At 37.1% G+C, this 23,186-nt stretch overlaps 1 protein-coding gene across 2 annotated transcripts in view; it reads left to right on the forward strand.

Moving 5' to 3' along the window:
• LOC119082838 overlaps positions 1–23,186 on the forward strand; it is a 49,219-nt gene that overhangs the window by 13,124 nt on the left and 12,909 nt on the right. For both annotated transcript variants that reach the window (XM_037192494.1, XM_037192495.1), the window contains 8 exons: positions 3,457–3,676; positions 3,752–3,903; positions 9,094–9,209; positions 9,274–9,486; positions 9,574–9,888; positions 9,963–10,178; positions 10,239–10,380; positions 13,259–13,334. In XM_037192494.1, the coding sequence (XP_037048389.1) occupies positions 3,457–3,676; positions 3,752–3,903; positions 9,094–9,209; positions 9,274–9,486; positions 9,574–9,888; positions 9,963–10,178; positions 10,239–10,380; positions 13,259–13,334 (1,450 nt within the window). The remainder of the gene's footprint in view (positions 1–3,456; positions 3,677–3,751; positions 3,904–9,093; positions 9,210–9,273; positions 9,487–9,573; positions 9,889–9,962; positions 10,179–10,238; positions 10,381–13,258; positions 13,335–23,186) is intronic.

Genomic DNA, 23,186 nt, shown 5'->3' on the forward strand with positions numbered 1-23,186 from the left:
TGAAACATCATCAGTCATAGCCTATATTAGTGTCAACGCTTCCTTCAATTTCCATTTGAAAACGACCAATCAAATTTGAAAAGCAAATAGTTGTCGTGGCACTCAAGACCACATTCCTTTGATAATTCCGTTTGGGCTAATGTTATTTGAACAACAACTTTTTGTTGGAAATTCTCTCAATATTACTAAAAATTGGTTTAATTTGGCTGTGTGTTCATCCACATACTTCGGTAATGACCTTAGGAAAACCGAATGTAAAACGTTCCGGCAATACGTTTCCTTGCATCTAATTTAAGAACTGAAGAACAGGGCACTGGTATAATTGCCTACAACATAGCATTATGACATGACATTATATTACGATTTTACGATGATCGTAACAGCAGCCATTAATTAGTTGTTATCAATATAGAAATCGTCACGCATTTCTAGTCTGAAGTCATTTAACTACGTAACACTCATAGCCATACACAGTTCGATCCGTTGATGATAAGTTATTGTTTACAGGCTTGCACTCAACAACAAGTTAAAACCGGCTGAACTGAATATTGCATTATCTTCACAAATTGATAAGTTAACGAACGAAATTTAAATTTAGAATAACGAAGAAAGTTGACTCAGCTCTCAACTGAATTTACTTCAGTTTTGAAAAATAGTCGGCGAAGTTGCGCTCAAATTAGCAGAGATCTCGACATTTTGCCTTGAATTTCCATAACATAAAAGTGGTTTCGTTTGCTATGCATGTCAATAAAAAGCAAATATTAATTTTCTTAAGGCTGAAATTATTAAATGATTAAACAAACTGGTGCTACAATTAGAAAACATTAAACAATGAACGGGTTACGTTGCCAAACAACATTATGCTTATAAAAGATACAAATGTACGTCATCGCAGCCAAAGTAAAACATCTGATTCAATATCGTCGGAAACAAATGAAATTAACAAATATTTAGCTTTCGCCATCTTACCCATTTATTGCCACAAATTAATATTTCGGAACTGTTTTTGATGTTGTGCCTTTATTCATCGATAATTTATGCAAGACAAGTGTATATCGAACGTGATGTGATGCTTATTTTGTTTTAATTGTTATTAATAGCTTATTGTCCTATCATATTATGTATGGAAGACAGATTCAGGGTTTAAACCGGAAATCGGCAATGTCCTGTTGAAATGTCTCTAGTTTTATTTGTTTGGAGACCTCAGTGAGGTCACCTCACTGACAGTCTCTTTTGGCAAGTAACAAGTGTAATCTGGACCACTTCTTTAACATGACTTCCAAATTACCCCTTAAAGTATCCATATTCTCTCTGAAGAAAGCTAGGTGCTAGTTGGTATCTCGCCTAAATGTTGACTAGACCTATGAACATAAATTCATGAGATTTGGGTTACGTCGTACGAGTCATTCAGTGTGTAAATCGTTGCAGAACCAAAAACACTGCACCTACCCAAACTATGAAGGTCGAGTGGACTTTAGGGTGTTACTAATCTGGTATAATCGCTAGAAAAATTCCATGTGGAATTGTCTGAGCCCGTATCGTTTTGGTGGGAGACAAAGAAGTTAGACTGAATGCCCTATGCTTAATGTCAAAGATCTCTGGAGGTGTTGGTCTCACATTTTATGCTCGGTTTCGGTACGCATCTTCTTTCAGTCTATGTAACTCCTTTGGAAGACTAGAGAGTAGCTGCAACCACTTCATTTAAAGTTCTGAAGAAGCGTGTACGTGTTCTTAGTTATAAGGGTGGACGACCTTATCTAGCCAGTTTCTCCGTTTTTCTATGGCATAACAATTGACATTCTTTCAAGAATTGTTTGAGGCTAAGATTTACAAAAGCTTTTCCCGCTGTCCTAACTACTTCGTTTTATTTTGCCATAATTTCAGACGATTTGACGATTTCCTAAAACCGATATATGACCTTTCCCCATTCGAACAGAAGAATTGCTACGAAAAAAAGATTTAAATTAGTGAATGTTTGGAGAAGACACCGTCGGATTCAGTCCCTTGATTACTAGATATGCTTCTGCTTCGGTGAAATCAGTTTTATTTGTCCGAAAATTGGTTCGTAATATGCTCTCCCAAAGTTTATGAACAGTTCTGGGATCACTGGTTGTAGCATTCTTTCACTACGTTCTAAAGAAGTTACATCACAAAGGGATATCTGGGATATCTGGGCACTTAAACATTTCAACTTCTCATATTTCATCGTAGATGCATCCAAACCCCATAAGACCCTATTTAGCCCAAAAGCACATAAAATTACCTTTCAAATGATACCCCACACCACCATGTACGGCTCGTGTAACTGGAGAAATATTGGTAAGAAAAGTGCAAGTTTTCGGCTGAAAACTTCAACTGCACATATTTCAGTGTGGATTAATTTTAAAACCAATGAGTCTATTCGGCTCAATAGTACATGTGATTACCTTTCTAATGACACCCCACAAGACCATGTACGGCTCGTGTACCCGGAGAAATTTTGGTAAGAAAAGTGCAAGTTTTCGGTTTTTGATCGCCTTTCACCAGTCACAAAAGCTTCGAAGAATTTTTTTGAACGTGGTTTTGGGTTCTATGGTCGAAGTCCTTTCGACCTATAAAAAGTTCCACTGGAAAATGCGTCCGATTTCAAAAGAATCCCTCTCAAATGTAACCAGGGTCGGACAAGCTACCAAAAAATGCTCCTATAAAATGCAGGAGAAGGCGCCAAAAAGCTCTATTGAAAGGCGACAATATAGCAAGTTCAATAAAATTATACGAAAGACGAACTTGTGATTTTCCGAGACCATGACTGAATAATTTCACGTCAACATTTCCATTAATTTTCATTGTCCAAAAATAAAATGATGCAACTGCAGCGAAGGGAATATCATCGAAATCGCAACAGAGATTCGATGATTTGTTTTCGAATGAAAACGATATACTTCTCACACATTCCGTCTATTACAATCAATTTGGAATAAATAACATAAAATCATTTCATTCGATAACCTTTGACCGCATAATACTGGATTTAATGTTGACGATTACACATTTCGTAAAAAGAACTTAACGTTTTGTTGGTGGCAGACGAATCGCAATTGTTCTGTTTTGCGGATAGAAACAGTCACACATAACATGTGTGTGTGGTGAGAATGGAATATGTTGCAAATCTCGTGAAAATTCTGCATCGATCGACATTATCACACATGTTATTGTCTCGTTATTTGCTGATCGGCATCTGACTCAATTCGTAAATTTTCCATTGCATATCATTTTCCTGTAGTAAACTAAAATTTCAGCTACTCAACTATAACACAGACACGACGTACACAAGACAGTGTTTGTTCACGATATTTTCGAAATGTTCTTATCACTCAAAACAAAAATTTTGTAACCGAAAGTCAGTTTACATAAGGCCGTCGAAACTGGTACCTCTGATCATGTTTTTAATGTTTTTGTACTTTTATTTGCTTTCAGACTGTTGGAACACCAGAAGTGGATCGGAGATACACTCTAAGAAAGCGTCCTGCATCCGTCGCAGAACGGGCCACATTCGTTTGCTATACATGTGGCGTGGATACGATTTCGTCTCTGTTACGTTTAGTTTACTGTTGTCCGAATGCCGAACGGGAACCCTATTATCCTTTTATCAAATCGATGCAACCTTTTCCGAATGCTAGTCCGATTAGTCCACAGGGTAAGAACAGAATGAAATTGAACTCCGTCCTGGACATAAAATCATTAAAAATCATTGTTTCCTTGTTCGTCATAGGTATGGTGCAATTATGTTCCTCGTGCAATGAAAAACACTCTCATTTAGCTGAGGGTGGTACCGCAGCGGCCAGCACCAGCATCGATGGTCGTTTCACACCATCTGACAATAAGTCACAAGCCAATTCTGAATCCAGTAATGTCCGGTTTAAGGTAACGTTCAAACAACAGTGTTCAATACGACAGTCATCATCATCACTTAGCGTCAATTTGCGAAGAGAAAAACATTGACAGCCGTTGTTATCGGTATTAACGGCATTTAACTACTTTGAGTTGGTTCAATCAATTTGCATATCAATTTTTACCATGTGGTTTTCGTTCAAACACTTTGAAGTCTTACCTGAACCGATTACGTGAAGGTAGCCTTCGGAAATTCCATTTTTGGATTAGATCATTTAATTGAATGTCTCAATATTTGGCAATAATTTTCGGTGTAATTTTGTCGTGCTACTGTTGGAAATCACCTTCATCAAACGATTCTATAAAGAATTTCTATTTGTTGATTAGGAAAACCGGACCAATTCAGTTTTATCACATCTCTATGAGAAGTGTTGCTGTGCCGAAACTTGTTCCATTATGATTGCTTTCCATTCGATTGCTTTGGTGCTATTGGTTCGAAGCAAGGTCTATTTGCATTTCGATAAATTAATTCAAAATCTTTTACTTCGTTCGGTTTAACACACATTATCTTGTAAACTAAGAAATGAGTTGCGGTTTAATTGCCCTTTTCTCCGAAAACGACTGATGAACGAATGAAAATAAAAATAAAAATGGGCTGAGAGCCGCTCGATCAGTTTTAATGAGATAGATTTATCAGGTTGGGACGTTCAATGATCTAGAAGTATAGTAGAAGTCTCCTCTGTAGAACGTCCGGTCCCACTTCATAGTCTTACAGCATCTGTCGACTTAGTTAAAGAAAGGGGCAATCGCATATTAGTGTGTCCGTTTGTTCTTCTAGATTGCGGGAACATCTAAGAGTTTCCGAAACAAATCGGTCCATGCTGTGAAAATCTTTGGACCATTTTTCATCCTAAAATTCGTTAAACAGCGTCCAATCCATGATTTAGGAATATTTTGTAAACGTCAGTTGTATCACGATTATAATCTATTACTTCTTTCGCTGAAAATATCGTCGAGTGTTTTGTCTTCGTTTGTTTCAACAGACCTTCTGCTATTTAATAAATTATCAACTTCGTTGTTTTCATTAATATTCTCGCCGTTGTCGATAACAGATTGATAGAAGACTAGAATGCAATTTGTTCGTCTTCTAGAATAAATTAATGTCAAAATGAAACAGTGAAATAGATGACGTTTTAAATGAATACAGTAGAGACCTATGGAATCCTTATAACGTACACCTAACCGGTTTTCTTATGGTAAAATTTTACACCAAATCTTGAACCAATAACGCATAATTGTTGCTCTAAATTGCAATTGCTATTGCGACAAACTTTGCTATTAATGATTTCATTTCTGCATTCCTTTTCTTGTGTTTCGCGACCACCCGTAACGTAAAGAGATAACTTCAACCTTTTAAAGTACTTTCACATGCAATAACCAAAGATACAATTGTAATGAGTAAAATAGTTGTAATTACTGTGGTGTTACGTCGGTCGTTGCAGGAGGATCAATTATTATTGAATTGAAGAAAGCGCTTGTTTTGTTCAATTCTGACATGAGGTCAATTTTACAGACCTTTTAGAAAGGATGAAACTGTCTTATATATTCCAAAATCTACGTTCAAACAAAAAAAATCATCAAACACATCCAACAAACGAAGTAGCAGATTTTGTGATAATAACCTAATACCACTGTTTCTAAAAGGTTATGGCCCGCTACCAAAATTTGTTTAATGATTTCTCGAATGGCTAACTTTAGAAGAACGTTTTCTGACTAAATTCAATCACTTTCGCTATCATCGGAAGCATTTTCTTGTAAAAATCTGGAAAGCAGAAGATGATTGCCGTGGAATGACATTCTTAGGGGTCATTTAAATAGGGCGCACACTAAAATATACGATTTTTAGACTCAAATCCCCCTGGTGAATGTTGTTATTGATACATTAAATTGAATGGGTAGACTCAAATCCCCCTGGTGAATGTTGTTATTGATACATTAAATTGAATGGAGGGATTCTTTTGAAAATCCACCTATCAAAATCGGACCCATTTCGTCTGGGAATGATATATACATGGTTTGAAAAGTCTTTGCCAGTATACCTCAAAACAGGCCTCACACAGTCTCGAGCCACACCTAATTGCTGGTGGAAGATCTCCGAAGTTGGAAAAATAGTGTTTTTTATCCGAATTTTTTGGCCGTTATAAATGATCGTTCCGGGTGAAATTGGGCTCGTTGGAAAGCTGAGCTTAAGTACTTTCGGGTCATGCCTAATTTGATTAGATTCATTGATATATGTTTGCAAAAATTTGCAAGAAAAATTTTCAAAATCTGTGTGAACTTTAGACAGGTCTGGGCTGGTACTGATGACGCTTAATGTGAACCTAACATGCTAATTGTAACAGACAATGTCTAAGCTTTCCGTTGATACCTCATTTGTAGTGCTGGTGATTGCTGACATAACAGAACTTTATGTTAACACAACCGCTACTTGTAAAACTCGCCAGCAATCACCAGCACTGCAAATGAGGTATCAATTAGAGAATCTAATCAAACTAGGCATGACCCGAAAGTACTTGAGCTCAGCTTTCCAACGAGCCCACTCTCACCCGGAACGATCATTTATAGCCTAAAATTTCGGATAAAAAACACTATTTTTCCAACTTCGGAGATCTTCCACCAGCAACCAGGTGTAGCTCGAGACTGTGTGAGGCCTGTTTTGAGGTATACTGGCAAAGACTTTTCAAATCATGTATATATCCATCCCAGAAGAAATGGGTCCGATTTTGATAGGTGGATTTTCAAAAGAATCCCTCATGGCAACACTCCTTTGTCAGACCTCTCCCCTAAAAGAAGCGCACAATTTGAATGGCCCCTTATACTAATGACCCGTGCCATAATTAGGTACGATTCTTAAACATCTTCTCTCATTGTTAAACAAAGCATAAATTCTATGACGCTCATAGCCGACGATAACCAAAAACTGAATGAATCGCACTATCTCGCCAACTCACTGTACTAGCTAATTCTAAGCTCCGTCACGCATTGACATCAAAAAAAAGTGCAGAGAAAATTTCCCATCAATCAACCACTTATGAAGACAATAGAAACCGATTAATCACGTGGCTGGAATCGAATAACAAGCAATTTAAAAGCGTTCACCTTCTTCAAATCTATTTTTACAAGATCTTTTTCGAACGTATAATTTGATATAATTAGTTCAAACTAGATTAATCGGATTGTCGTGGTATGATATTGAATTTCAAAATTTGAATTCATCACTAAATCATGCGTTTTTTATTGATTGACCTGATGATATGTGTGATGATATAAACGATAAAAACAACACTAACTCAGCTACTATTCCGTGGATTCTAGTTCGAGGCGGTTAATTATGAATACAGATATCAAGAGCTTAGAGCTCGATATACGAACGAGTAATTTGAAGAGTTTCGAAATTTTCTTTTTTTAAATTTCAGTGTACATAAGGCATTGTTCACGTCGTTTTAATTTATTATTCTGGTTTTTATGGTGTGTTTTGTATCGTAATTTTCTTTCCGTAAACTTTAAGTATATTAATTGAGCTTTTATTGGTTATTGTTGGTTGATTGCATCAATGAAGCTTTCGATACTTATGTGGATTCCACTGGAATAACTTACGGGGATTATTTGATAGGGATTCTTTCGAAAAACAGTCTGTTGAAATCGGACACGTTCTCCAGTGGATTTTATAGTCTGTGCCTAGATAGACATTAATCCCTAGAAGGCAAAATCACTCGAGGATGTTTACTCAATGCTTGTCCTTGTTTCGGTCCTTGTGTGCTTAGATGGAGGTAATCGAAAACCGAAAACATTCTCTTTTCTTATGGTGATCTTTCCGGGCACATGAAACATACAAGGTCGTGCGGTGTGTCATTGGAAAGGTAATTGCATGTACTTTTGCGGTAATTCAGGTTTTATTGGGTTTCAAATTCATCCACACTCAGTTCCGAGCAGTTGAACACACGGGCAGAAATGTAACTATTTCGGCGAACTTTCAATGGTTCCTCTGCTTGCGAAGCGCAATGGAAATATTAGAAAACTGTTTCCTCTGATTGTAACTGGTCTTAGCTTTCCAATGACAGAAAACATAAGTACGTGTGACCGCTTGGTTTGGAGGTGCGGGAAAATTCCTTTTTTTTTGTTTCGTGTCGTCAATACCTTTTATTTGACATATCGTACACGATTTTTAAGCGAAAACATCCAGAGATATGCTTGAAAAACAAGTAAAACACGCTGTTTTCTACTGTTCCTATTTTCCCGCATGAGTGGAATAGTCAGTGAGATAGTTTTCAAATACAACTTAGCGGTGAGGTCATCATTTGTTATGCTTTTCCTCAACCATCACTCGTCTATCGGTACTGATACATATGTCTGGATGTCTCCGTTGCGTTTCGGATGCAGAGGAACCATTGAAAGTTCGCCGAAATAGTTACATTTTGACTCATAAGGTCAACTGAGTGTGGATGAATTTTAAACCCATAGGACCCTAGTGTCACAGGTAACTACGTGCGATTATTTTTCCAATGGCATCACACATGACCTTGTTCGTTTTATGTGCCCAGAAAGAACTCCATAAGAAAACAGATCGTTTTCTGTTTTCGATCACATTCCACCAACCACACAAGCATCGAGGAATGCTTTTGAAAGTGGTTTTGGGTTCTAGGGACCAACACCTATCCGGGGACTCATAAAAAAATCTACTAGAAAATGTGTCCGATTTCAGCGGGCTGTTTTTCAAAAGAATCCCTCGATAATGAGCGAGTTTACCATCCAATATTCCTTGAAGATAATTTATGCGCCTCGTTTTCTTTTTTTTTAAATTTTATTCATCGTTCCATGGGTTCGCAGGTACTATCATCGTCGTTAATTCAAATGTTTACATAGAGATAATGTGTTATCAGTTTTTGTGTAGTAAAGACACACGTTGTATATTTTAACAAAAATATACATTGCCATTTGATAGCGCACATGAAACTGGATTGAACCGATTCCAAGTGGAACCGAATATTGGTTCAGACTTCTGAGTACAAGACTTTTTTTGTTTGAAATAAAATGATGATGATGTCTCAGCTAATTCACTTCCAGCTTCGGTTTTTTTTTGCACCCCGAAAAAAATTGATAAGTTCGAAGTGACACAACTGCGAGGTTTTGAAAAAAAGTTTCTTATGTTGCTATACATTTCAGCCGTACGAATCGCTATCTATAAACTCCACGCGTGACCCGAAGAGTACAAGGAGAGATTCTCGACCGAATACGCCGAATTCGCAAGGTCCAGTAGAAAATGGTCATGGTCAATTTCCGTAAGAAACTCTTGCCATTCCAAGTGATTCAAATCTTTGATTTAATTTCTCTGTGTACGTCTAGATGTTACATCTGTAAAGGCATTTACTCCACAACGCAAATGGAATGGCTGTCAACAAGTGCTGAGCACATGAATTCACATGCAATGCATTTTCCGTGTCTGAAAGGAAATGACAATGCGCCGAATCGCATATTAGCCTGTACACGATGTGTTAACCATTTAGCAAAACAATGGGAGAGTATGGACGCTGAACGGGTCCCATTGGAACACAGACGGTAGAATACACAAATTGAAACGATAAATTTTCGCTGTCAACGGTCTGACCAATTTTTTTTTTCTCTCTCGCAATTGCATTGTTACAGTTACAACATCCCCTCGCCGATTCCACAATCAAGTTCACCGAATGGGTCAAGAGGTATAAGTGGCATTCACACACCACCTTCAACACCATCAGTATCTTCAACTCCAGCAAGCACATCGATTTATTGTTTCCTATGCGGTTTACACTCTGACTTGACACTTGCCCGGGTTTTGTATGCAAGCAAGGAAGGGTCACGACCATATTTTCCACATTTGTTGAAGCATAAATCACCAGCGAATGCAGAACAGCTACGATCTGATTATTCAGCATTAGTTTGTACATTTTGTTATCACTCATTGTTGAGCCAGTGGAGGAAGTAAATATCAAAATTGTTCATTCTCGTATGCGTGATAAATTGCTTAACACTTGTTGTCTGTGTTGTTTGAACAGATTCGATGGAACGAACACAATCAGCGCTAGTGATCGAAAGTACAATTGGCACGACTATTCGTGCAATCTGTGTAACGTCACAACGTATCGAAAACGAGTCAGAGCACTGCCTATTCGAGAATTTCCCATCGTTGCCGATCGCAAAACGGATGATGGACTGCTTCTGGAGAACGGTGAATATGCTGTCGTTTGCTTGGATTGTTATGAGAGTTTAAGGTAAGGCTTTGACGCTTTGAATTCTTTCAACAGAGGTTTCATTTGTTGTTCTGATTTTAGACAACAAGCTGCTCAATACGATAGAGTTGGTGTACCGATCGAGAAACGGGGTTACAATTGGGTACAGTTACCGCCACCACCGGAAGATAGTCAAGAAGTTGCGGTAGCTAGATTACCCAGTGGAGAACGTTCCGATAAACTTGTAAGTTATTTTGTACCGCAAAGTATAACTGTAGACTAGTCCGTCCTAAGGGCGTATGGGTGTCCTCTTCTTTGATCCATTATAGAGATGTGCGGGCCGCCCGAAAATGTCGGACCGCCCGGGTTTTTATCCTGCCCGACCGGGCCTGGGCCGGACGGGCTTCAAATCTGTCGGGCCAAGCTTGGACTGGACCTAAAAAATCAAATTTTTGGCCCGATTTTCAAAGTTTCGCGCACTTTTTTATATGAAATTTGCTTTCGGGCCGCCCGAAAATGTCGGCCCGTCCGAGTTTTTATCCGGCCCGATCGGGCTTGGGCCGGACGGGCTATAAATACGTCGGGCCAGTTCGGGCCGGGCTTTAAAAATGAATTTCGGACCGGGCTTCGGGCCGGACGGGCTTCAAAAAAACATCGGCCCGCACACCTCTAATCCATTACTTCTTGATGACATTTCCGGTTATAGTCATATTAGAGATCTTCGGGACAAGAATAGCTCGATAAGTGATTGGTCTTTGTCGTCGGGTTACAAAGTTCTCAGTCGTCAAAAAACAATATTCTCCAAACGTGGACGTAATCCACCCCAAATTTCACTTTATTTCTATTTGCATTAAACACACGCAGTGTCACATGTTTCCATTCTCCAGCGAATTTTCGAGGGGGCAGATAAACGTGAAAAATCCATCGTCAACCGAAACAAATCCTTTAAGCATCGCATGTTTGCTCACGTGATCTAAATGAATTCAAGAACGGCCACCGTTCCACCAAAAATGTGACATCGATATAGTGATAAATGTAGTCATCTCTGGATGACTGCAAAATTATAGTCAGCTTTGGTATAGCTTGACGGTCAACATACTTTGCATACTGTCCTGCAGTTTCAGTTCTTGATTTCCGAACCCCTTTTGTATAAAACAGATGCCTGAGCGATTTGGTGTATTTTACGCCGCGATAGTCCAAGAGAAAACACCAACATTATCTACAAACGGCGAATACACATCATCCAACACTTTTAATCTTTGATGACTTGGGTCCTCTATACCAACTGTTGATCATAAGCACTGTGGACAAGATGCACTTTATTACAACTGCCAATGACCGATACCAATCATACCCCATCCGAAGTGACGACAATAAAAGTCTAGTTTCAACGTGAATGTGACAAACATGTGTTCAACGTGAGTAAAATGTGCTTGGCATTTGTTAAAAGCGCAAAATAGACTGCGAATACCGATTTATCTCGCCCAATATCAACAATCTCTCGAGATGTCCTTCTATCAGTTATTTGGAAATAATTACCCCTCGGTATGCCTTTCAAACTCAAATGCACCGATTCTTTGCTTAGTTAGTGACGCAAATGTAAAACATATTAGCAATAGGACTAGGACATATTGTGGGACGGGATGGCTCAGTGGTTACGGAGTAGTCTTCTACCAAAATCGGCCCGGGTTTGATTCCCGTGTCAGACAATTCCAAATGGATTTTTCCCAGCGAATACTAACTTCCTAAAGCTCAGTCAAGCTTCACAATTTTGTTAGCTGCAGTATGTTTGGTGGCTGCAACTCTGTATGTACACTGAATGACTAGTTCGACGTATATGTCTAGTCTATATTTAGGCGAGATACCAATTAGCACCTAAGTTTACTCAGATAGTATTTGCATACTTAGAGGCTTTGTGGTTCAGAAGTCACAATTAGGCCGGTGGCCCAAACTGCATTTGTTACTGACAGCAAAAGGCTGTTAGCAGGGTCTCTAAACAAATCAAAATCAAATATTGTTCTTCATCTCTTTCATGTCGGGAAATTTATTTAGCCACAAGAACCCATTTTATTCGGCACTAATCAGCAGAGACACGTTTTGCCAGATGAGAACTGCAAATGACGATTAAAAATCATCAAAGTTAATGTCATCTCTAAAATCTACTACTTCTCTTGAAACATCGATATCGAAAAGGGTCTCATTCAAAATCTAGTACTTCGGAACTGTGAACTATATAAGCAAATATAAGCTAGAACTCATCACTCACTTTTATCGCAGCTGTCGATAACAGATGATTGAAGTACTGACCATTTTTGTCGCCATTGCTTAAGTTTGGCCGGGAATTCGTCAGGGTCAAGAGTCAAACATTCTGATTTGCTAAAAAAAACCTGCTTCTGACATGTAAAAATTCAGATTCTCAATTTCATCTCACCAGACGACGAAAATTGTAATGTCATGACTGAAGTATTCAATATGTACCGTCTTTGAGTCTTTAGTTAATTTGCTAGATACACTTAGTAAGCCATTGGCTTGTGCCGAATCAGCAACAGCTGAACATCTCCAGCTGGTCGACAAAGGCAATATCTTTGTATGGAAAACAATTCAAGGGCAAGCTTCATACGTTGAGGTCATGTATATGCGCACATAATACGTGTGACGGTAGTAAACTCGTTTTTCCGAATGCTTGCTGATCAGCTGGCAAGGTTCAGATGATGCTGATTCGGTACAAGCTTCTGGTTTAATGAGTGTTTTCAAATCGGTGAAATTTATTGTGTTCTATTCGGGCGACTTCTTTCAAAGACCGTACCCTTTACTTTGTTTGAACGGCACGAGTGAGTTTGCGAGTATCACAAAGTTGTTTCCGAAGTAATGAAGTACGTAGCAGCATCCAATGTGAAGATTTACTACCAGCCCCATGCGAAAGTTGATTTCTACATAGGAAAATGAAAGAAATGAACCGAAATTAGTCCTTGTAATGGATCATTTTCGTAGGGGACGGGCTGCTATGTAATGGTCAACTTTTACATAGGGCATGTAGTAAAAATACTATTCATCGAATAATAATACGGTGAAGGGTGAATCAGCATCGTATTGATAACATTTTTTTTTCGTTTCTTTTCCAGAATGCATCAAACGTACGACCAATACCAAATAAGAAAAACTCTTCACCAAAACAATTAAGTGATAAGCGAGAATCAGGTAAGAAAAATAAGTAATTTCACTCTCGTCATGATCTAAAAATGTAATTGGAAGACTGTTCGCGTTCCGATTTTGAACTTTAGCAAATTTCTTCCGCTTTTGCAAACTTGAATCGACATTGGTCTTCCAATTATTTTCTATTTTCTAAAAATATGAGCATGTGGTAGCTTTTTTTAAATATTAAAATAACTGGCTAAAAAACGTGTCAACCCCCATTCAAAAGCTATAAATACGGGAGAAAAAAAAGAACTAAAGCAAAATTACGTAACGTTGGTTACTTCATTTGAGGATGGTGAGCAATGAGCAACCATTCATAATGGTGATGGTCTCTTTTTATATTTTATAACATTGAAATCCGCTTTGATGATTTTAATTGCGAGTTTTCACTTTGTTAAAAAAAGGGTTGATGTCGCTTGTTATAAGTGTGTGTGGTGTGTGTGTATCAAGGTGTGTATGTGTGTTAACGGTAGTCATTGGATTTTATAATTCTGGTAATGCTATTTTACCGTCCGAAAGGTTTTTTTTAATTAGATTGGTTTGAGGGGTTGGAAAGTTTTAAAAACTTTTAAAATCACTGCAGCTCTTATGCATGAAGTCCTACGTAATGTCATGGTTTGAAATCTATGCCATATATTGTTACACAGTCTAACAAAAACATCATTTATTTGAGTCTTTCTTGTTTGTGAGTGGTATGAAGGCCAAAATGAGAGTAGCTGTACTCGTATATCTCAGCTTAAATCGTAGAGGAACCGAAATGGTGTCGATGAAGAATGTAATTGAATTTATACTAAGACGCCCACTTGGAAGGTGACATTTGAATGACGTTTGAAATGACAGGATTCCTCCAATTCCAAGTGAGGATCTTAACGTCTATTATCATTCTTCAAGTGGCACTAGTATCTTGGACAACCATTTATTCCCGAGTTCTCTATATAAGCTGACTAAGGGTACACTAATCATACATTCCCGTTGGAATTATGAAAGACTGACATGTACGTTGGTTCTACGTCTGGTAATTTTTTTTATTGTCTTTAAACTAATGTTGTTATTGACATGAGGACAGAGGACTTCTCTCACTATACCGATTATTATTGACTTAATAGACCAGTGCCCGACTTCACTTTTAGTCCATGGCAACGGTTTGAAACTCATGCCAAATTGTTACATTTCGTGATACGAAGGACGACAATCGAGCTCTAGTTGTTATCTGAGCAGTCTAATATTTTTTTTTTTTTTTTTTTTTAAAACATGGCATGAAACCATGTTTTGACACCTTTATTGGTATGCTATAGTACAATCTTAACTTATATGTTAATTTATTACTATTGATGACAAATGTTACCAACTGTCTCTCTGTTAGAGACAACCAGCCGAACGTGTGTGAGTTTTTCCATTCCATTGATTGGATCTCATTTTGATGATGGTAGCATCGTTCACTGCGACATCTGTATTTCAGCAACCCAGACCTTGAGAACATTCTCTTCAACGACATAGCCAAGCACCTTACTATATCGCTTGCTTGATTGCTGATTGAAGAGCTTTTCCCATGATAATACCGACCAGAAATTCTATGAGAATGTCTTCTACGACGTAGCCAAGCACCTTACTAAATCGCTTGCTGACTGCTGACTGAAGAGCTTTTTGTTCCCACCATTTGCTGATAGATGGCGATTGGTGTCTGATGTATTCGCTCGTTGGATTCGTATATCACATAGCATTAATAATTTTTTTATTAATGTGTCAGCGATTTCGAACTTACGAACTTTCAGCACAATAATTCAGTGTGAGGCTAACGACTTACACACTGCGCTATTGAGTCGACGAGCAGTCTAATATAGCAAAAAATCCAGTTTGGTGGCAAAATAAAGGTATTGAAGCCAAATGAATTTTCGTTGGTGGTTTGTACCAGACAGGTCAAATTTTCGAATTTTCAACTTATCAGGCACGCCCAGTCCGCCAACGAAAATTTTATTTTTCAATTTCATTCTTCATTTAACTTCTCTACCTTCATTTTGACACCTTGGACAATCTACGCTGCGTAACAGCCTAGATGTGTGTTAGGGCTTTAATCGTTAGAGGTCTTCTGGGAATCAAGCAGAAAATGCAAAGTAAAAAAAAAAGATTTTTCGTATCGCGTACTGTATCAAACCCTAGAAGGGACTCAAAGTGACGTGTGGGTCTGTGAGAGAAATTAGACTCCGTTATTATCAACACAATAAATAAGCTCAACGGATCGAAAATCAATGACGAATAAACATGAGACAAAACTCATATTCAACACAACTGTCATCAAGCCATATAGTTTCTGAATACCTCCCTGCTTCAACCTCACGATACGTTGCACAATAATATTTTATTATGCTCATTGAAAGCAGACGAGAACAGTGTTCTACAACACATATTAGTCGACACGCGATAAGAGTTCATACTTCTCCACAACACAAATATATAGCCGGAATTACTCGGAAGAAACAGACAAATAAATTTATTTGTTCAAATTTCATAAGTACTTCTAAGTAAACAACATACATAATACACACAAAAAACCACCCAAAAATATAAGTAAAAGCATAAACATATTGCTCTTGTATCTCAGCGTGTACGGGAGTATTATGCCAGTGTCGCATTCGCCACGCCGTTTTACTCTCTTCTCGGCAACCTCAGTCATCATCGTTTCAATTAGTACATATATCCATCCATACATACACCGAAAACATATCCTCTTAACCGTTCACATATACACGATGACATATGAAATGTATAAAAAAAAACCTTCCCGCCGTCTCAGTCACGTCCCTTGTTGTCCACCCACAACCCCACCGAAAAATACATATCACCCGCTCACCACTTACATGGGAAAATGCCGTAAAGTATTTTATTTTGTATATGAGAAGGTAATGGAGAGACAACTTTATGGTAATTTTTCATTGGAGCTTATTTGATGGCAAAATGGTGGGTATAAAGAGAAAAACGGTTAACATAACCGAGCACGGAATATATGTATCTAGAGTATATGATGTACGAAATGTCGACTGTTCGGTTTACCCAAACAGTGTAGAGAAAAAATTGCAAAAATTGGAAAAAGAATAAATTTCAACGAGAAAACGAATATCGCTAGTGTGCTCCAATAAAACTTTTTTTTTCTAGTTTTTTTCATTCCATTTTTTTGCACATAAATCAATAAAATATACGATTAAAAGTTTGAATAACAAAATCTGGTATTTAATGGCTGGAAAGCTAGCACATTCTTTTTTCGGTGTGTGTTCAACCGAATTGCGAATCATTGAATCAATTTAATACCCACTGCCTTCGGGGTTAATGAAGTCATGGATCGTAATTATGCAGCACTGAGTGGTGTTCAAAGATAAAACGAGATAAATAGTCTTCTTTGTCTCCCTTAATTAGCTGTGTATAGCCGGCTGTGGGTAACCTTTTCCGTTTATGTGTTGAAATTGAATTAAGAAATGGGAGTTTGTTTTGTGAATTGAAAGGGAATCAGCAGTTTGGTTGAAATGGGATAAATTATCATCGATGTTGACTCGATAATGACAGACGCAAACGCTAGGAGCAACAGCACATCGAGTCAAATTGAAAATCAGAGTGGATTATAACGAGTAAATGGTAGAATGGTAGAAGTAGTGTTTGTTACGTAAAGGAATTAAAAACGGAATGGTGATGCCTTCCACTAGAAGTTGAACGATGACATCTTCGGAATACTCACCATCACATTCGATCTCAGCAATTTTTTCTTCACTTAGCGTGGCTTATGTGGGAAAGGGAAGAGTGACGATACTCTGTTAGAGTCTGCTGGATTTTCATTCCGTTTTAATTTTAGCTTTAACTTTGCTAGGCAGTTATGTGTATTCCCAGAAGCGAATGAATAGATTGACGGCCTGCGTCTGCCGCCAGCTGCTCGTACCGAAGATGGCATTTAAAATGATTCTCAGACCTTTACGACCCTCTAAACCATTGTGTGTCTTTCTTAAGACGACAGGTAAGAAATCCTGTTAACCTGTGGTTACTAGTGGTACACCAGATTGGAGGAGATTATTTTGTTCATAGAAAGTTGGATGGAATCATCTACAAGCATCTATTAATGAGATTGGACTCCAAGGGGAACCTAAAATCGTTTGATCTGTGCACATTCTTACGAAATCCTTGCTGGAAATCAAAATTATTGCACTGTACATGAATGAATTTTGTTAATAAAAATCTTGTGCAAAACAATTAGTACAAGAAGTAGGGATCAGAGGATCATAGATTGGCCTGGATTCCTGCTTTAAGGCCAGGACCTGGTGTAGGTGTTTGTATTTGTAAACAACTTCACCTGGCCTTCAGTCATTACACTTAAGTTTCCTGATAAATCTCTTGTTTATCCAATGTCATGGTCAATAACTTTCCATAAACCTCCTTGTTTCCAGGAGGTTTAGCTTAGACACTATAACGTTGGACCGCTTCGAATCACAACATTCATAATTCGTTTTTACATGCCGGACTGTCTACCGAAAGGTACTCTTGTGAAATTAGGAAAAAGCGCTCGATAAGGCGCCAAAAGAAGCAAATGGAAAGAAAATTACTAAAGCGCACTTGTGATTTGCCAAGTCGCCACATATGGCCTGGCCAGTTCTGACCTGCCTTTTTTTTACTAAGAACTGTCATCTGTTTCGTGTACGTTTGTTAGTATTAAGACGGGTAATGTTTTTCATTATGACTTGTGATCAGAGAGACAAACCCATGGAGAAAATGACGCATTGAGTAGTCGAGTTTTTAACAAAAAAAGGTGTCGATGTTACAGCTTGACTAGTTCTACTCCGCTACATGAAAACTCTTTGTCAAATTCAGGTTATGCACAGTTAACTCACTCGCTTTGTAGAACCGTCGGCAATAGATTCAAGATTAAATATCAAATCAGGTCACCTTCAATTTAACCTGTTTGATTGAGGGTGACCCGATTCTTTACTTAATCTTGGATAACTTCACTACTACAGCACCTATATGTGCTACACTGACTACAAAATTTGTAATTAATCATACTCTGTTCAGTCTATTCCCGATGCTTCTACAAGGCGTTAGAGTTAATTTTGCCTGACCTGAATTTGAATTGTTCCAAACGTTGATACGACATTTTGGTTCATAAGTCAGATGTGCATCCATAAAATGGATATGCTTATGTGTCGTCGTTCTTTATTGTCTAGATGATAACGTTTCTGGCAAGAGATGCTCTGACAAACGCGCAGAACTGTGCTTCGCAAATAACTGTGTACTTTTCGCAACATATTTCCATGTCCTTCATTTATGAAACGCTTGTGTGTACACCTGAAACCATTTTTCTTATATTATGTTCTCAGTCAATGCAAAAAGTGGGAAGCACGTAATGAAAATTTATCAGCTTCAACTATCAACGTTCTACGTTCATTTCATTCAATTCATGTACACTCAAAATTAAAAATAAATCAAATATCCGTTTGACATCCTTCCCCAGAAAATGTATGTGAACATTTCCAGCCATTCAAATCCAATAAAAATAAATCTTTTATGTCTCTTTTGATATTATCAACAAACACTCACTCCTACGATATATATATACAAATTCACTTGAAGCCAGTTTATTTAAGAAAATTCATTGCTTTTCCCATACAAATATCTCTTTGCTATGTAAATATCTCAAAAATAGACAATTTTCTTCATACAAAATGGTAGAGATATATACACACTACACACTCTGCTCACATAATAAAAACACGATTTTCACCTCTTTTCCCTTCGATGTGGTATTAAATTTTGTAATGTACAAGATATCTCCGTCTGAAGATACATTACAAGAACGTAGAAAAAAAAAAGAGAAATAAGACGAAGACAGGCAAAAAAATCAAATCAACGAATAAATTTTCCTACAGAAAAAACAAATCGTTATCGTCTAAAGAAGCTCCTTGTGTTTATGTACCCAAATATTTCAGTCAGAGCATATCCCCCCATTTGAGAGTTCACTTTACATTTCGAGACATTTGAATTTCGTCGTACAGCATTTTCTTTCGTCTTTTTTATTTGTTTTTCGTTTCATCTTTTTTTCTTCATCTTTTCGCTTGGAGTTTTGGTATAAGATCGATGAGAAAATGACAAACTAAATTGTGTAGATCGTTTATGAGGTAAAATGTTTTCCAGAAATATTTCGAATTGTGGTGGGACAAAATTATTGAATGAATGCCTTAAGTTATGGTTTGAAAGCGGTAGGGCCATTGACGACAAAATCAATCAATCAATGACAAATCAAATTAATTTCGTTTGATGTGTTTACAAATTCGGGATACCGTTTATTAAATGGAATGCCTTATCGTGGAATGTGTCACATTCCAATCAAATGGGTAAATTGGCCATTAAAATTTGTAAATTTTTTTGGGAATATTTAACGTTCTTCGAAAGGTGGTCAACTTGTTAAAGTAGATCGGTTTATTACGTGGTGTGTCAAGACTCTGTGGAGTATGATTGATTGCTACAAATTAGCACAATTACGAAACATAGTCAAGATGTGAACTGTGAACCTCGGTCTCGCCTCGGTTTGATAACGTGACATCTAAGGTAGTGAAGGACCTTCACATCCAAAATTTGTTGCGTCGATAAGGCTTGATTTCCGCTTACCAAAAAAGTAATCCGTGAGAGAGATCTTTAAAATTTTACTTTGTTTACTAAGAGCTTCCTCTCTCACTGCTCTCACACTGAGTACTTTTTATTGAATGTAAACCATACCTAACTGTTTCCTATTTCCTTTCTTGACACTTTTTTCCCCGATTGGAAGAAAGATTTGCCTTTTCAAGACTTTTAGAGTGGGTTGAATGTACTAGGATATAATAGCGACCTAACCAATGTCGGGTGTATTTCCTTACATGTTATAACCACACAACGTTTTATATGCATATGAGGTGGCCCATGCTACGTTACCAATTCATTCTTCTCTGTTTTGTATATGTGTACGTTGAACTCGTGCACTATACAACACCACGAATGGAATACACAGAAGAAATGAGAGTATGCGCTTTGAAATTCAACGGCATTCGATGTAAAAATTCATTTCAAACTTTTTCCATAATTTTGCAAATATTTTTATACTCCGAAAAGCTGGAGGAACAAAAAAAACGACTCACACAAATCGACGGAATGAGATTTGATGCGCCGCAACATTCAGCTGAAAATTCGTATGCTCTCACGAAGCTGTCATCGCATAAATACAGTGCTAAAGATGCTGCCACAAAACAAACACATAAAATTCGATAAGAGCATACAAATCGTTTATTTGGATTCATGTAAAATTCTTGCGCAAAGTTAAGAAGTTTGTGTAGAGTGCTCAAATTTGATTTTCCGGTTTCGGTTTGTTAACAGTGTCATAATGTGTACCATCTGAAATTAATCGCTGTGTGTTTATTGTAACTGAATGAAACAAATACGGATAAATTGAATGGTTGCGTGAAATGTTGAACAGATTTTATTTGTATACGTCTGACGATATATACATCGCCTGTGGCAAACATATTGAGAGATTTCTTATTGAAAAAAAAAAACATTTCTACTTCGAACTCTTTTTGCGTTCACACAAATATGCACAACAATTCGGAACAAGAGTCATAAGCTCTTGAATAACACCACCCAACGTCACCCTTGTCTGCCTCTTACAGTGATTTGTGACTTTTTACACGCCAAGAGATCGATTTTTGACACCAAGTTGAACCATTCGTTTGATGATATATCTATGAATGTTAGGAGGTTAAGTATGTGGTATCGCGGGTTTCATAATTAACGGAATTTACATTGAGTGCACCAAGACACTAAGTGCAAATATATATTTAAGATTCTCCATTGGGATCGTTTAAATTGGCAAAGAAAAATTCATGACTTCGGTTTTATACGTTCCGAGATAAAAACTACGCCAACAAAGACCGTGTAATACCCTGGCAAAATCATATTAGCATTTTTTTCTTATTCAAAACCTTTTTTTCCCTGCCTCCGTTTAACTGTATAAAAAGCATTACTTGTCACTCATACCCCGTCCCGATATATGTGTATATATACACCGGGTAATTCTCTCACCGCATTAACACTATTTGCTCTGTGAGTTGAGTTGTTTTTTTTTAATGGCATATACTTATCCACCAACTATCTATCTATTTACACCACCATGATGCATTCAGTGAACGCTATACAAAAAATGCATGAACCGAAAAGGGAAAGAAGAAAAACTCAACTCATATCAAAATCAACCCTCATCGTTGCGATTGTGTACGTATATAGACGTAACATTATAAAAACCGTCAAATATACCGACACAACAACGAAAAAACCGTACGAAAAAAAGGGATGAAGATTTTTCTTTTTCGTTTGTGTGTTGTGTGTATAATATTCAAACGGAAAAACTTCTCTGTCGATACGGTTCGCTGTGTATATATGTGTTTAATGTCGTCATGTTATAATATTCGTTTTTGAGAATAATTTTTTTCCGTGGAAAATTCAGTCTGTCGTTCTTGCTCTCGATGAAAAGGTGTATGTAATACGAAATTGATCCACTGCGGAGCGATTTTATTATAGAAAAGAAAATAGAAGCAAAAAAATAAAGTAGAAAGAAGAAAAAAGCAGATTTTTATTTCTCATCAAAATTGTGTTTCACTTTGTGTGGTTTTTCTGTGTGTCGAACAATGATATTATGCTTACGGTCTATATAGACGTTTATAGACGAGAAGGGATTTAAGGGATGGTTTCCGTTGTGTTATGTGATCCCTTTTTGATTGTGCAGAAATTGAGAATCATTAAATCGCATTAATTTTGCTCTCAAAGGAATCAACCGCGACCGAATTAATTGTTATAAAAATTGGAGAAAATGAAAAAAGAAGAAAAATGGTGAAAAGCGAGTGAAATTCCACGGTCTATTCAAATTTTGAACTTTTAACTTTTTATCGTTTAGTGTGTACGAAAAATTGTTGTGGATAAATCTTGGGCAAAATTGATTTTCTTTTTCCAAATTTGTGTGTGGAGATAACGTAGAAAAACTCATTTCGGAAACATCTTCAAACTTCCAGTCATACTCTTATTCTCCATCTCTATATTTATCTTAGTTCGACATTAGCAAAAAAATAAAAGAACACGAACGATGGCAGTTTTGTTTACTTAAGTATTTTCATGTTGAATTTCGTACATCTGTTTCAATAAGTTAACGTGAAAAATATAAAAGAAGAAATAAAGAAAACAAACAAACGGAAAATAATTATTGCAATTGAATAATTTAAGAAATTCAAATATTAAAACAAGAAACACACAAAAAAACGTATTTAGTGGAGTTGGCAATTATTAAAAAACTGTATAGACAATGTCGACACGAACCAACAAATTCTTGTTTAGAACATTTGGTTAAAAAATAATAAATTTTTTTCCGATAAATAACTAATAGCTTAATAACACCCCGTAATTAAATAACGGTTTTCGAACATAAATTCACAGTTTTGTAATACTATCCCACCGCCATCGCGCGCGCGAGGTTTGTTTAAATCGGGGGGTCTATAGCGTTTATTATTATTAAAAATTCGTTTTTACTTTTTTTTCCCTGTGTGTTTGTTGCGGTGTGGCGTGTCTAGTTCACATAACAATATTTTTTTTTTTGGTTTTTCGTTTCGAAGAAAACTAAAGAGTATAGAGTTGCGTGTGATAATTTTCCGATAGAATAAAACATGTTTAAATGGAAATCATATAATAAGGAAGTGGTTTTTCCTGTGTCAATTCTGTGGATATCCTACAATTAAAAATTAACACTTTGCACTATATTGGATTTACAATTATGGAATGGATACCGAGAGGAATACCAAGCTTACATGC

The sequence above is a fragment of the Bradysia coprophila genome, unplaced genomic scaffold, assembly GCF_014529535.1.
Source record: "Bradysia coprophila strain Holo2 unplaced genomic scaffold, BU_Bcop_v1 contig_494, whole genome shotgun sequence".
In the NCBI taxonomy this organism is placed as follows: domain Eukaryota; kingdom Metazoa; phylum Arthropoda; class Insecta; order Diptera; family Sciaridae; genus Bradysia; species Bradysia coprophila.